General features: G+C 47.1%; 1 protein-coding gene across 4 annotated transcripts in view; it reads left to right on the top strand.

Moving 5' to 3' along the window:
• The window catches only part of CD4 (CD4 molecule), a 44949-nt gene extending 31446 nt beyond the window's left edge, over nucleotides 1-13503 (top strand). For 3 of the 4 annotated variants that reach the window (XM_077345779.1, XM_077345777.1, XM_077345780.1), the window contains 7 exons: nucleotides 424-669; nucleotides 3617-3898; nucleotides 8304-8555; nucleotides 10200-10324; nucleotides 10467-10534; nucleotides 11101-11151; nucleotides 12331-13503. In XM_077345779.1, the coding sequence (XP_077201894.1) occupies nucleotides 424-669; nucleotides 3617-3898; nucleotides 8304-8555; nucleotides 10200-10324; nucleotides 10467-10534; nucleotides 11101-11131 (1004 nt within the window). In that variant the 3' untranslated portion in view covers nucleotides 11132-11151; nucleotides 12331-13503. The remainder of the gene's footprint in view (nucleotides 1-423; nucleotides 670-3616; nucleotides 3899-8303; nucleotides 8556-10199; nucleotides 10325-10466; nucleotides 10535-11100; nucleotides 11152-12330) is intronic. The other variant, XM_077345778.1, reaches the window with a different exon arrangement.
• The last annotated feature ends 579 nt before the right edge of the window (nucleotides 13504-14082 follow it).

Genomic DNA, 14082 nt, shown 5'->3' with positions numbered 1-14082 from the left:
GGTCCAACTTTCGCAGCCATACATTGCAACTGGGAAGACCATAGCCTTGACTAAACGCACTTTTGTTGGCAGGGTGATGTCTCTGCTTTTTAGGATGCTGTCTAGATTTGCCATAGCTTTCCTCCCCAGGAGCAAGCGTCTTTTAATTTCTTTGCTGCAGTCCCCATCTGCAGTGATCTTGGAGCCCAGGAAAATAAAATCTGTCACTATCTCCATTTCTTCCCCTTCAGTACCATCCATGAAAGATAACAATAGCAGGTTCAAAGGGAGGAAAGAACAAGGGTTGGGGGAGGGTAACTGGGAGATACCCCCCCCCGGGAATACAGGCGCCTTTGTGGATCCCCTTAAATGAAGGCATGTACCCCAGCTATGAGTGCATGATAGATGGATTTACAGAATGGGATACCACCACCCCTTTCACAGTGACCGGCTCTCCAGAAGGCTACTTCCTGCAGGGGGAGAGTGTAGAACTGCAGCTGCATCCTCCAGATATGATGCCAACCCTGATTGAATGGACTGACCCACACAATAAGAGAGGCCATCAACCACGTTGGAATCTGATGGACAACAATCAGAGACTGCAGATTACGAATCTTCAAGTTCAGGACAACGGGATTTGGAGATGTTCCGTCCACGGGAAAACGATCTCCTACGAAGTCACAGTAATAGGTAGGAAAAGATAAGATGTTGGTACTCAGGTGGCAGGAAAATCATATTATGTTGGAGGTCCCTATTTTCGGAAAACACTGATATAGGTGCCCCAGTGATTCTCTATTCCTGATGTGAAGTTTCTTGGCTCCTACACTGGGTATTCACACATTACAAGGTCTACCTGTTGACCCATGTGTTCTGGGAGTTCTGTGTCCAGAATTTACTTTCCAAGTTCATGGAGAACTGACTCAGGACAAGATGAAGGTGGGAAGGCATAAATGGGAGCCATTTAGAGTGGCGATCTCTAAACTGGACAGCTGGGTTTCATTCCCCACTCCTCCACCTGCAGCCAGTTGGGTGACCTTGGCCAGCCAAGAGTTGCCCCAGAGCTCTCTCAGCCTCACCTACCTCATAGGGGGTCTGTTGCAGGGAGGAGAAGAATAGGAGATTGAATGCCGTTTCAGAATCCTTCGGGTAGAAGAAAAATAGCTGGTTTTTATACCCCTGTTTTCTCTACTTGAGGGAGTCTTAAAGCACCTTTCCTTCCTCTTTCCTCAACAGAGATCTTGTGAGGTAGGTGAGATTGAGAGAGCTCTGATAGGACTTCTGTGTGAGAACAGCTCTAACAGGACTGTGACTAGCCAAAGGTCACCCAGCTGGCTGCATGTGGAGGAGTGGGGAATCAAACCCGGCTCTCCAGATTAGAAGCTGCCACTCTTATCAACTACACCAAGCTGGCTCTCTTGGTAAAAAGTGGGGCACAAAAAACTTCTCTTAACAGCTACCACCATCTAGGAGTTCCTTTTCCTTGCTGGTGTGTCCTTATTGCTTTGAAGTTTTTTCTTTTCTGCATGTGTTTTGCTCCACCTAGTGGTCAATATGATAGTACACCGCTACACATCTGGCATGAAAACTTGCAGTTTAAACTGCAGGGAGGTAGACAGGACAAATAGTGATGTAATGTGGAATCAACTGCTAGAGGAAGCAAAATCTGAAGCTCAATCCTTCAAAGACGGAGGTCCTATGGCTAGGTAGGAAGGGCCCATGCAAGGAAGCGCGCCTGCCTACCCTGGATGGCGTGCAGCTCTCTACAGCTCACTCCGCCAGGAACCTAGGCGTGATTCTGGACGCCTCCCTCACAATGGAGGCCCAAATCACAAAGGTAGCGCGGCTGGCATTCTACCATCTCCACCAAGCCAAACTACTAGCGCCCTACCTAGCCCCGGAACACCTAGCCACAGTGATCCATGCGACGGTCACCTCTAGACTGGACTTTTGTAACTCGCTCTACGCAGGCCTGCCCTTAGCCCTGACCCGGAAGCTACAACTAGTTCAAAATGCAGCAGCCAGGATCCTCACGGCAACACCGTGGAGGTCCCATATCCGGCCTATTCTCCATCAGCTGCAATGGTTACCAGTTGAATTTCGGATCAGACTAAAGGTTCTGGTAATTACCTTCAAGGCCATACGCAGTCAGGGCCCAGTGTACCTGAGGGACCGCCTCCCCGCCTATGCCCCCAAAAGAGCTCTACGCTCTACTGCCTCCAATCAGCTAAGGATTCCTGGCCCTAAAGAAGTCCATCTGGTCTCGACCAGGGCCAGAGCATTCTCTGTTCTGGCCCCTACCTGGTGGAACGAGCTCCCAGAGGAGATCAGGGCCCTGACGGAGCTTAAACAGTTCCACAGGGCCTGCAAAAAGGAGCTCCTCCACCAGGCATTTGGCCGAGACCAGACGTAATCTACAGCGACCAAGGGCCCCTGCTCCCCCCCACCCCCCCCCCCTCAGAATTCAATCAATAAGCCACCCCCCTCAGAATCCCATCAACAAACCCTGGACCTGTTTGTATTACTATTGTTTACTGTTATATTGTTTACTGTTATATACTACTGTTACTGTTATATTGTGTTGTGTTTGGTTGCAATTGTTGGTTATGATGTACATGTTCTACAGACTGTTTTATGTATGGTTCTCTGTTATAATGTAAACCGCCCTGAGCCTCCATGGAGGGCGGTATAGAAGTATGATAAATAAAATAAATAAAAATAAAATAGTGCAGAAAGGGGAAAGAAGCAATGGGGACACGCAAACAACAAAAAGGAGAACACAGAAGTGCCCTGAATCTGGGAGAATCCCAGAGGATCCCTTTAACAACTACCGAACAGGTGTTTAAGAAGGTTTGCCAGCTTTGACCTGGAAAATTCCTGGCAATTTGGGGGCAGTGTCTGTGAAGGGGAGTATCTAGGAATGTATTTCACCCAGAATCTATGGTATACCATAGAGTCTGCCCTCTGAAGCAGCCATTTCCTCCAGGGGAATTTATTTCTGTAGTCTGGAGTTCAGTTGTAATTGTGGGAGAATTACAGATCCCTACCTGGAGGCAGGTAACCCTTCTACTAGGCATGTGTGGGTGGTGGTGGCAGTGACGTGCCTACTCTCCACACCATGGTGCTGGCGTCCTACATGCCACCTTGGGCTTCGGTGGTCACTGAGGCGGCCGAGCCATGCTGAAGCGCATATCCCTACTTTCCACTGGCTCTTTGTTCCAACCGGAAACAGCCCCTGGGCATTCCAGTTGTCCTTTGGGACAGGCATTCTGGTACCCATATCAGTAAATCCGAGCTGTAAAATAAGCAACAGCTAATCTGGGAAGGCCTTCAGACACTCTCTTCTGCCTGCCAGCCTGCCTGCCTGCCTGCCTGTCTCCTGATTTTAATGGCATCTTTGCCAAACCTCAGATTATGTCTTTGATGAGGCTGTGGACTCCGTCCTATTTTTTTCCATGGCTTCCCTCTGAAGGATATTCTTCTCGTTAGCTTGTTTGGCTTTGTTGAAAAAAATCCCTAAAATTGGCTGAATGTCACAATGTGGTCAACACAACTCTAGTGAGGGAAAGGGTGAGCAAACAAGATGGAAATTTAATGTTTGGCGAATATTTCTTTCTCCTCTCCTCTGCTGTGAACCCAGGTTTTCTCCAGGCATCTGATGAAGAGATCTTTGCGGCCGTTAATAGCACAGTGACTTTATCGTACGCCTTGAACCTCCCCCCCAAAAAATATTCAAACAGCTCAGAAACTCATTTCCTGACCCAGGAAACATTAGGAAAGTCTGTCTCCCTCAGGGGTCATGGTTCCTGTCCTCCAAAAACAATAACCAACGTCCAGTTTGAAGATGGCGGGCGGTACCAGTGCCACATCAGATTGGACCGCGGGTGGCTGAATAAGACCATCCATTTGGGAGTGATGAAAGGTAAGAGTACCTTGAACAAGAAGAAGAAGAAGAAGAAGAAGAGTTGGTTCTTATATGCCGCTTTTCCCTACCCGGAGGAGGCTCAAAGCGGCTTACAGTCGCCTTCCCATTCCTCTCCCCACAACAGACACCCTGTGGGTGGGTGAGGCTGAGAGAACGCTGATATCACTGCTCGGTCAGAACAATTTTATCAGTGCTGTGGCGAGCCCAAGGTCACCCAGCTGGTTGCATGTGGGGGAGCGCAGAATCGAACCTGGCATGCCAGATTAGAAGTCCGCACTCCTAACCACTACACCAAACTGGCTCTCTGATTTATGGTACCGGGAGATGGTCCCCAAGGCGAGTACTGGAAAAGCACAGGTGAAGTCCAGTAATTGGGAGCCAGAGCAAGGGCAGCCTCTAATATGGAGAACCGGATTCCCTGCTTCTCTTGGGCTAGTCACAGTCCTGTTAGAGCTGTTCTCACAGAGCAGTTCTGTCAGGGCTCTCTCATCTTCACCTACCTCACAGGGCATCTGTTGTGGGGAAAGAAGGTGTAGGAAATAGTAAACCACTTTGAGATTCTTTCAGGTAATTAAAAAGCCAGGTACAGAAAACCAGCTCTTCCTTTCCTTCTTCAAGGGTTCAGGGGAGGAGTCTAATAGGGCAAAGGGGCGAGATCCATGAAGCCAGGGTGGAGACCAGCAGGAAAAGATGGAGCTCCTCTGAACTGAATAGTAACTGAATAGATGGAGCCTGCAGATATTGTTCTTGACATCTCAGATTCATGTCTCTCTGCCGTATTTTGCAGACATCATTCCAGATCAAAGCTGACTAACCAAACATGCTCCCAATCCTGGGTGCCTTGCAAGCAGAAAGCAAGAATTATAGAAGCACTGTACTGATCTGAATAGCCCAGGCTAGCTTGATCTTGTCAGATCTCAGAAGCTAAGCAGGGTATTTGGATGGGGGACCTCCAAAAAATATCAGGGTCCTGACTCAGAGGCCAGCAGTGGCAAACTGACTCTGAATGCCTCTTGCCTTGACATTCCTATGGGGTTGCCATAAGTCAGGACTTAACCCCCCCCCCCCCAAATTAAATGAGCCACACCGTTCTAAATCCCTTGAAGTCAGTAGGGTTAGAAGGGCGTGAATCTGTTTACCATTTAGGGTTGCCAGGCCAAGCTATTGCGAACATGGAGGGGTGAGTGATATCAACCCCATTCTGGAACAACCCAGATAGGTGTTAGCTCTAGGAATTTCTGGAAACTCTAAAACCACAGAGTTTTCAGCCATCCCTAGAGCTGCCCCCTGTTGTTTCAGAGTTGTTTTCCAGAAGTGGTGCAACATCCCTAATTCTTGTGGACGTATAAAACTTTACACTTAAGCGCGAAAGTGCTGGCTTATGCATCTGATCAGTTTTAAACCAAAGGAAATAGTTGGTTAGCTGACAGATATGTCATTTGGTGTGTTTTTATTCTGTTCCTGCCAATGTATGCTCTTGGCTTGCTTTATCAAGAAAAAAGTTTGTGCAGGGGTGGGGTTATTGTTTTTATTCTTGCTATTTTCTTGTTGGGAAAAGCTAACTTTAAGCTGCTGCATAGCTCCAGGATAGCCTGATCCTGCCAGATCCTGGAAGCTTAAGCAGGGTCGGCCTTGGTTAGTCCTTGGATGGGCGACCACCAAGGGAATCCAGGGCTGCTACACAGAGGCAGCGATGGCAAAATCACCTCTGAACCTCTCCCGCCTTGTAAGCCCTACCAGAGGTCTTGTATTTTTTCCACAGCAAGCATAAAGCAACTTGGGGAGGGGGCTCGCCAATTCACACCTGACTTATGACGATAGGTGTGAACTGAGGAGCCCCACAAAGCTGCTCTTATGCTTGCTGTGGAAAAAATACAAGGAACAAGCAATAAGGCCCTGGGTCCCCAATATGGGACATCAAACTATCCCAATGTAATTAACAGAGTTACAGGGAGTCTTCAGTTAATTCTTTAATAAGCAGGACTCTTAATCAATCCCAATGTGTTTCGCTGCATAGCTTTATCAAGGGATGTCACATTCTTGAAAATATACAACCGTATAATTAACGATGGCTCAAAAAATAATCAACAATTGTATAACAAGGATCGACATAACAAATGACATGGTCTTTCACTGTGTCCCCACCCCTCCTGTTTCATTTTGCTTGGGGAGAAAATACAGGCATCTGCATGTTTTTTTGCTAACAGGTGTATGAGCAGGTGGGGGGCTTTGTAGTTTGGGCAGGGGGGGGCTTTTCCCAGGGAGAAAGTGGGGGAGAAAACAAAAAGGCAGACAAAGGCGAGACAGGAAAAAGGTGAGGAGGGCCTGGGGGTGCGATATAATGTCGCACTTTGCCATTCCATGGGTTTGACACTATTTTTTCTAATGTGCGGAAATGCCTCTTTCCCTTAAAATGTCTCTTTCCCTCCCTCCCCCTCTTGCATATCACTGTCTCCTCCTTAATAAAGCAATCCTGACAACTACATTTGCAAGGGAAATTGTTTAAAAGAAGCAGGAGAGAAACTTCAGCAGCTATTATTATTATTATTATTATTATTATTATTATTATTATTATTATTATTATTATTATTATTATTATTATTATTATTAAATTTATATCCCGCCTTCCCCGGAGGCTCGAGGCGGGTCACATAAAAACCAATCCCCTAAAACAATAAAAGCACAATAAAACATAATACAATTAATACAAAAGTTACGACAAGAATGGCGGCAAAATTCAATATAGCTAATCCAATTCTACACCCCCTAAGAAAGGAAAGGAAGGGGGCAGATGACAGACGCAACCGTCACATTTGTGAGGGGGGCTAGATCTTCTTGCTGCCCGGCCTCTACCAAAAGCCTGGCGGAAGAGCTCCGTCTTGCAGGCCCTGCGGAATGATGACAATTCCCGCAGGGCCCGCAGCTCTTCCGGGAGCTCATTCCACCAGGTTGGGGCCCCAGGACCGAAAAGACTCTGGAGAGTCAGGTAATACAGTAACCGTTAGAATATGTAGAACAATATTGGCTAGATATCAGGAGGGGGGGATTTCACAGTCCGAGCAGCTAAGCAGAGAAACAGGCTGTCTAAGGAGGTGGGGAGGTCTCCCTCACTGGCAGGCTTCAGGCAGCGGCAACCTTGTCCTGGATGCTTCAGGGTGATCCTGCATTGAGCAGGGGGTGGGACTGGAGGGCCTGTCTGGCCCCTTCCAACTCTACGGTTCTACGATTCTATAATTCAAGGTACATATCAGACAAAGGGAACACTGACTCTTGAAAGTTGAAAATTCTGTTGGTCTCAAAGGCGCGCTTTTCTACCACAGACCAACATAGCATCTGAAATCCTCTATACAGCCCAGGTTACGTCTGTTTGTAAGAAAGAGCCGTTGGGTGTTCCCTTAACAAATGCAAACAAGCTGTACGTGCATCGACTGTAGCATGAGAATTACTCAACGCATGGGTAAAGAAGAAACAAGTTTATGCTGTACACAGAGTTTGTGTTGGCAGAGTTTGAATACGCAAAGGGATCGAGCACCAAGCTGCTTAAAAATAAAACAGTTTTTATTCAAAAGATAAACAACATTGTGTAGAAAGGGAAGAGCTAACTAGCTGTTGTCTACTGCCATTCTTCTGTTGTCCAACGGCTGTTTTGGAGGCAAGCAAGGAGGAAGTATGCTCAAAGGAAGAGGAAGTCTCCTGTCAAGCCAAGGACACTGGAGAAGATGATTAAAAAAATATCAGGTAGTTCCTGATCTAACTATGCTTCGCATCTCCTCCTGTGCCCCCTGCAGGACATTCTTTGTATTCTGCACACTGCAAATTCCATGTGAATTCACTGTAACTTGTGAGTGGCAGTAAGGTGGAGCTGAGGTCTATGTGAGCAATTGAGCTCAAGTGTTACTGACCAAAAAAGGGAAGCACAACAAGGAAGCTTCCCATTCTGTTTCGGAGGGTCGGATCCAACCAGCTTTCCTGCTGATGAGCAAAGGAAGAGGGGATCCATCCCTGCTTGGCCAACCAAAAGTTGTATTTGTGATCATGAGACCGCACTGGACCAAAGCCACATAGAACGGGGGCTTTAAGAAGGACGGGGTGTTAGCTAAGCATAAAAGAAAAAGCTGGCTGGATCCGGCATGTTGTAGCTGTTAAGAGTGGCAGCTTCTGGTCCAGTGAGCCATGTTTGATTCCCTGCTCCTCCACAATCAGCCAGCTGGGTGACCTTGGGCTCGTCACAGTCCTGATAGAGCTGTTCTCACGGAGCAATCCTGGCAGAGCTCTCTCAGCCCCACTTAACTCACAGGGGTAGGGGAGAGGAAAGGAAGGCGATTCTCAGCCACTTCAAGACTCCCTCGGTCAGTGTAAAGCGGAGTATAAAAGCCAACTCTTCTTCTTGTCTTCCCCGCAGTCTTTGCCAGCCCCCCAGGACCCCTCCTCCAAGATGGCGACGTGAAACTTTGCTGCAACATTTCCGCTCCCCTCCCGCCGAGGGCTCAGTTGTGCTGGAATGCTGGGAATAAAAGTGTTGACGGCTCCCGCTGTCTCGTAGGGAACGAAAGCACAAACCATTCCTCCTGCCTCAGAGTGCCAAAAAGGGGACAGTGGGTGTGCAGTCTTGCCATTGAGGCAGAAGTGAAGATCAGCGTGAACTACACTGTGGGTATGAACCGAGGAAAGAGCCACGTTGGCCAGCTGCAACCCGCGCATCTTGGGCCCTCAGAAAGCGCAGCCGTTATATTTATGTTATTTAACATAAATAACAGAGCCAGTTTGGTGTAGTGGTTAGGAGAGTGCAGACTTCTAATCTGGCATGCCAGGTTCGATTCTGCGCTCCCCCACATGCAGCCAGCTGGGTGGCCTTGGGCTCGCCACGGCACTGATAAAACTGTTCTGACCGGGCAGTGATATCAGGGCTCTCTCAGCCTCACCCTCCTTACAGGGTGTCTGTTCTGTGAGAAAAGGAAAGGGAAAGGTGACTGTAAGCTGCTTTGAGCCCCCTTTGGGTAGAGAAAAGCGGCATATAAGAACCAGCTCTTCTTCTTCATAAATATCAGGGCTCTCTCAGCTTTACCCACCTCACAGCGTGTATGTTGTGGAGAGAGGAAAGGGAAGAGGACAGTAAGCCACTTTGAGCCTCCTTTGGGTAGAGAAAAGCGGCATATAAGAACCTATTCTCCTTCTTCAGTAATATCAGGGCTCTCTCAGCCTCACCCACCCCACAGGGTGTCTGTTGTGGGGAGAGGAATGGGAAGGCGACTCTAAGCCGCTTTGAGCCTCCTTCGGGTAGGGAAAAGCGGCATATAAGAACCAACTCTTCTTCTTCTTAAAATACATTTGTATCCCACCTTATAGTCAAGGCGCTTAAAGATGCAATGAGAAATTGCAAAGAGGCAACCTTTATGCTGGCTGAGGTTTCGTGGGCCAGGTGCCACTTTGTTACAGAGAACCACAAAGGGGAAGAAAACTTGAAAGGACAAGAACAACAACAACAAAACCCTGACTGAAAAGCAGTTAGGACCCTAAAGGCTGGATGGCAGCACAATAGGAACGATAAAATTATATAAACATTGGTTGTGTGCAGCTTGTAAAGTCATGAAATTAAAAGCATTCCCCAAGCCCACAGGCTATTCTTAGAAAATCATAATATTCACTGCACAATAGTAAACTTTAGACCCATAATGACACAGTGGGAAATACATGAAGCAACCAGTATAATCAGCAACGTTTCAAAACTTATCTTTTAGGTCAACAAAATCAGTGGAGATGGAGCTGAGAAAATGTCCATTTGTCAGATAATGGTCTCCTTCTCTCAAGCGGCTTGAAAATTTTAGTGAGTGCTTATGGCATTAGACCCCCGATGGAGACCCAATTTGGGGTGAAACGCGTTCGGTCTAAAGTCTACTATTGTACAGTGCATATTATGATTTTCTAAGAATAGTCTTTGTGCAGGTTTTTAACTTCAGGATTTTATAAGTTGCACACAATAAATGTTTATAGGATTTTATCATTCATATACTGTGCTCCCTCCCAACCTTTAGGGTCCTAACCAGTTTCACTTTAGGGTTTTTGTTGTTGATGTTCTAGCCACTTTGCCATACTCTCATGGGTCACACAATGACTGTACCTTGCTTGTCCTTCTAGCGTTGCCAACTCTGGGTTGGGAAATTCCTGGAGGTTTGGGGATAGAGCCTGGGGAAGAGAGGACCTAGCAGCCATTTTCTCCAGGGGACATTGAGCAGTCATCATTCCAGGAGATCTCCAGGTCCCAACTGCAGCCCTGTTTCAACTCCACCTTTTCCCACAGAGGAGGCTACCCAACGGATTGGATTCCTGCTGGCCGGCGTGGTCTTTGGGGCGGGTTTGCCCTTGGGACTGCTGTTCCTTGTGGGCGTGTGCTTATTCACCTTCATCATTCTGAAGCGGAAAAAGGTGGGTCTTTGTGCGTCAATGACGGGAAAGGGGTGGCAGAAAGTCTCAGCCAGATGCAGCAGCTGATGGCAGGGGTGGGGGAACGACTGGAAAGAGTAAAAGGAAACATGGAAGAAACACTTGTTTTTCCTCCTTTTGGTAGCGGCGATCAGAGAGGATGACCCAGGCGAAGCAACATTTGCTTGCAAAGAGAATTTGCCAGTGTCAAAGGTCAGTAAGTACCCAAGGCATCCAGTCCAGTGGCACATGGACTTATGATGAATGTTGATGATATATGCTGGCAGGGGCTCCTGGGAATTGTAGTCCATGGACATCTGGAGGGCCGCAGTTTGACTACCCCCGATATATGTGGTGTGAACTGGATCATGGACCCCTACTTGCAGTCAGGAGAAGAAAGAGGCAGCGCGCAGAGGCTGCAGGATATATTTTCTGGGAACTAGAGGCCACCCCACCAGATTTTCCCACTGTCCCAATACAATTCCCTATCTTCTCTGCTTCACCAGGGCTCCAGAGGGCAATTAGAAAATCAATTCAAGGGGATACAATCCAGGCCTGAGTGAAAGCCCACTCACGCCTGGATCCATAACTAAGGTAAAACTGAGGAGGACAATGTGGTAAAACTGAGGTAAAACTGACACAGACAATCTGGTGTGCTTTTCAAAAGCAAACAAGGACAAGTTTCTGTGTAGAGCAGGGGTCCCCAACCTTTTGGCACCCTTTTGGCATATAAGAACCAACTCCTCTTCCTCTTCTTCTTTTTGAACCTGTGAAAATAGGAAGAAGAACCAGTGGGATGGGGAAATGTAAACTCTGCTCTACAAACTGAGGTAAATAGGAACTTTTTAACCAGGCGTTGTGGGGATGTTAGGCTTCAAACTGTACTTGCCTCAGGAAAACTCTTTTACAGGCAGGTTTGCAACACACCAGCACAGCACTTAGTTACGTTAAGTCTAGCAAACCCTGCTTTCCTTTTGTGGCGCTTTAGCATGCTCAGTTCTCCAAACTTGGAGACTGAGCCTAAAGATCTGATATCCCCTCAGGTCTTTAATTCATATTCCTGCTTAATTCACACCTTTCTCTCTGCACCCTCAAAACCTCCTTCCCGACAACAGCTGCCAACCCTCGGAATTAGGGTTGCCAGCTCTAGGGCCCATTTCGCACACATAGGATAATGCACTTTCAATGTGCTTTGGCAGCTGGATTTTCCTGTGTGGATAAAGTGCATTATCTATTGAGTGCAGAATAGGCCCTGGTTGGAAAATATGAGAATCAGCTTGGGGTAGTGATTAAGACAGGCGGCCTCTAATCAGGAGAACTGGGTTTGATTCCCCACTCCTCTTCCACATGCAGCCAGCTGGGTGACCTTAGGCCATCCACAGTTTTCTCAGAGTTCTCTCAGCCCCACCTACCTCCTGGGGTGTCTGTTTATCATTATCATTATAATTATTATCATTTTCAGATTTATTGCCCGCCTCTCCCCGAGGGCTCGAGGTGGGTTACAATGTTTGACTAAAACCCCCATAAAACTCCTTAAAGCAGGCTTAGAAATACATTAAGTACAATACAAAAGCCCGTAAAAATCCAGAAAAGATGCTGTGGCAAAAAGCACAGACCGAGTCTAACAATCCCATAAAAACACACACTAACAGGGAGAGGGTGAATCAAGGGTGCTGATGTAAATCGCTACCGCCACTCATGTAGAGGGGCCCCGATCTTCCTTGCCGTTTTTGCAGGCCCTGCGGAATGCCAAAAGATCCCGCAGGGAGAGAAAGGAAAGGCGACCGTAAGTCCCTCTGAGTCTCCTTCAGGTAGTGAAAAGAGGGGTATAAAAACTAATTCTTCTTCTTCCTGTGTACATCTGACTGAGAGTTGGGTTTCAGTGCCTCAATTCACATCAGGCGCATTGGGTAGTTTTGGCCCAGAAACTTCTTCAAGTGTCAAAATGCATCCTGTTTTTCCTGCTGCCTGTGAGCCTAGCGAATGTACGTCCCTCTCTTCTCTTCCAGGGATAAAAGCAACGATTACTACCACACCTGAGATCCAGCAGCAATGCTGCCCACGGCACCTAATCCCAAGTGGTTCCTTTCGCTGTTTTTTCTTGTTGTTTTTCCTGCCTGAACATGCCCCCACATTGCAAGATGGAGATGTACTGAATGTGCACATGGACACAAATGTCTTTTCCTTGGATGCCTGATCTAAACTTCCCTCGGATAATTATATAATAGCAGTGCGTTCGTGAGGAGGGAGTTTTGCCCAAGGGCTTCCAATCTGTTCTGCTTTATTCTCACCAGTGATCTCGTTCAAAAGCAATGGCTTCATCTAATCAAATTTAATCCCAGAGTTTAGAATCACAGTTCTCCTCGAATAGCAAGCTGCCTGCCTGATCCTTCTGTGACATCACAGCAGCTGACCAATGGCTGCAGGAAGGGCTGTGACCCACCCACCCCCATCTGCCTGCTTTGGCTGACACATGAGGGCAATTCATAGGACAGTGACAGATGTTTAGAATATATTTGTTTACAAGCATTCGAATTTTAAAAAATTAAACTTCCTACATATTTTCCTTAGTAAATTAATTGGTTGCTTCCAGGCAGGTGGCTTTTGATATATTTTCCTTGCAAAAAAAATTGCAATGTGCATTAGCTGGAAAATGACCTTGGGCTCATCTCTTCCTGTTGTGGGTGCAGTCAGATGGGATTATAAGATTTATTGATCGTTTCATGGCCAGAAATCTGCTTTCATCGCCAGAAATGTGGTGGTGATGAGACATCATGGTACATGAGCAACGGGAGGAGACTAGCCAGCAGTTGCTTAACAAAAAACAACAGAGGCTTGAGAACAGGGAAAGAGCCAGGAATTTCAGGGTGGGAGGGGAGCTACATCGTAGGCTCTAAGAAACACTAGCAGAGGCTTGGCTCCCCTAAGTCATCTCTGACCCTTCTCATGTGACAAAAGAATAACTGTAGTTCTAGTGGCTCAGTTGCATGCAGCTTGTCTACTGGAACCAGAACAAATATATCAACAGCTACTCTGTAGCTCCCATTTCGCCAGATCCTTGCTGGAGGGGGAGTGGTCAACTTTGTAATAAAACTAGCTTTTCTAAAATGGCAAACTTCCAAGTGGAAAGTAGCCATCCTCTTGGCATCAAAGTTTAGGTCAAATAAAATGAACTCAAGGTCGCTCAAGACTCTGTGCCTTGTTTTGTGGGTGCCGATTAGGGTTGTGGGGGCAGGGTTGCCAAATCTCCTAGAGATTTCATTTGGGGGTTTCTCTAATGGGTTTAAACTTCAAGTACAATGATATAGGCTAGATATCAGGAAAAACAATGTTCACAGTCAGAGTAGTTCAGCAGTGGAATAGGCTGCCTAAGGAGGTGGTGAACTCCCCCTCACTGGCAGTCTTCAAGCAAAGGTTGGATACACACTTTTCTTGGATGCTTTAGGATGCTTAGGGCTAATCCTGCGTTGAGCAGGGGGTTGGACTAGATGGCCTGTATGGCCCCTTCCAACTCTATGTTTCTATGATTCTAGGGGAGCTGTTCTTTGTCATCTGGAGAAGAGCTGGAATTCCAGGGGAGCCCCAAGTCCCACCTGGAGGTTGGCATCCCTTGTGTCAATATAAAAAGCTAATCGTTTCTCTTGTGAAGAATAATGGTATCTAAGCAGGCTCACAGCCTGGGAATAGTAAGCAGTAACTAGAGACAGCACACTCGGTGATCCTCCCCTCACTGTGTTGTATCTATAGTTCTGCCAATGACG

This window comes from Paroedura picta, chromosome 7 (assembly GCF_049243985.1).
Source record: "Paroedura picta isolate Pp20150507F chromosome 7, Ppicta_v3.0, whole genome shotgun sequence".
Classification (NCBI taxonomy): Eukaryota; Metazoa; Chordata; class Lepidosauria; order Squamata; family Gekkonidae; genus Paroedura; species Paroedura picta.
Note: the sequence above shows the minus strand (reverse complement) of the source record. Positions and strands in the feature narration are given on the sequence as shown.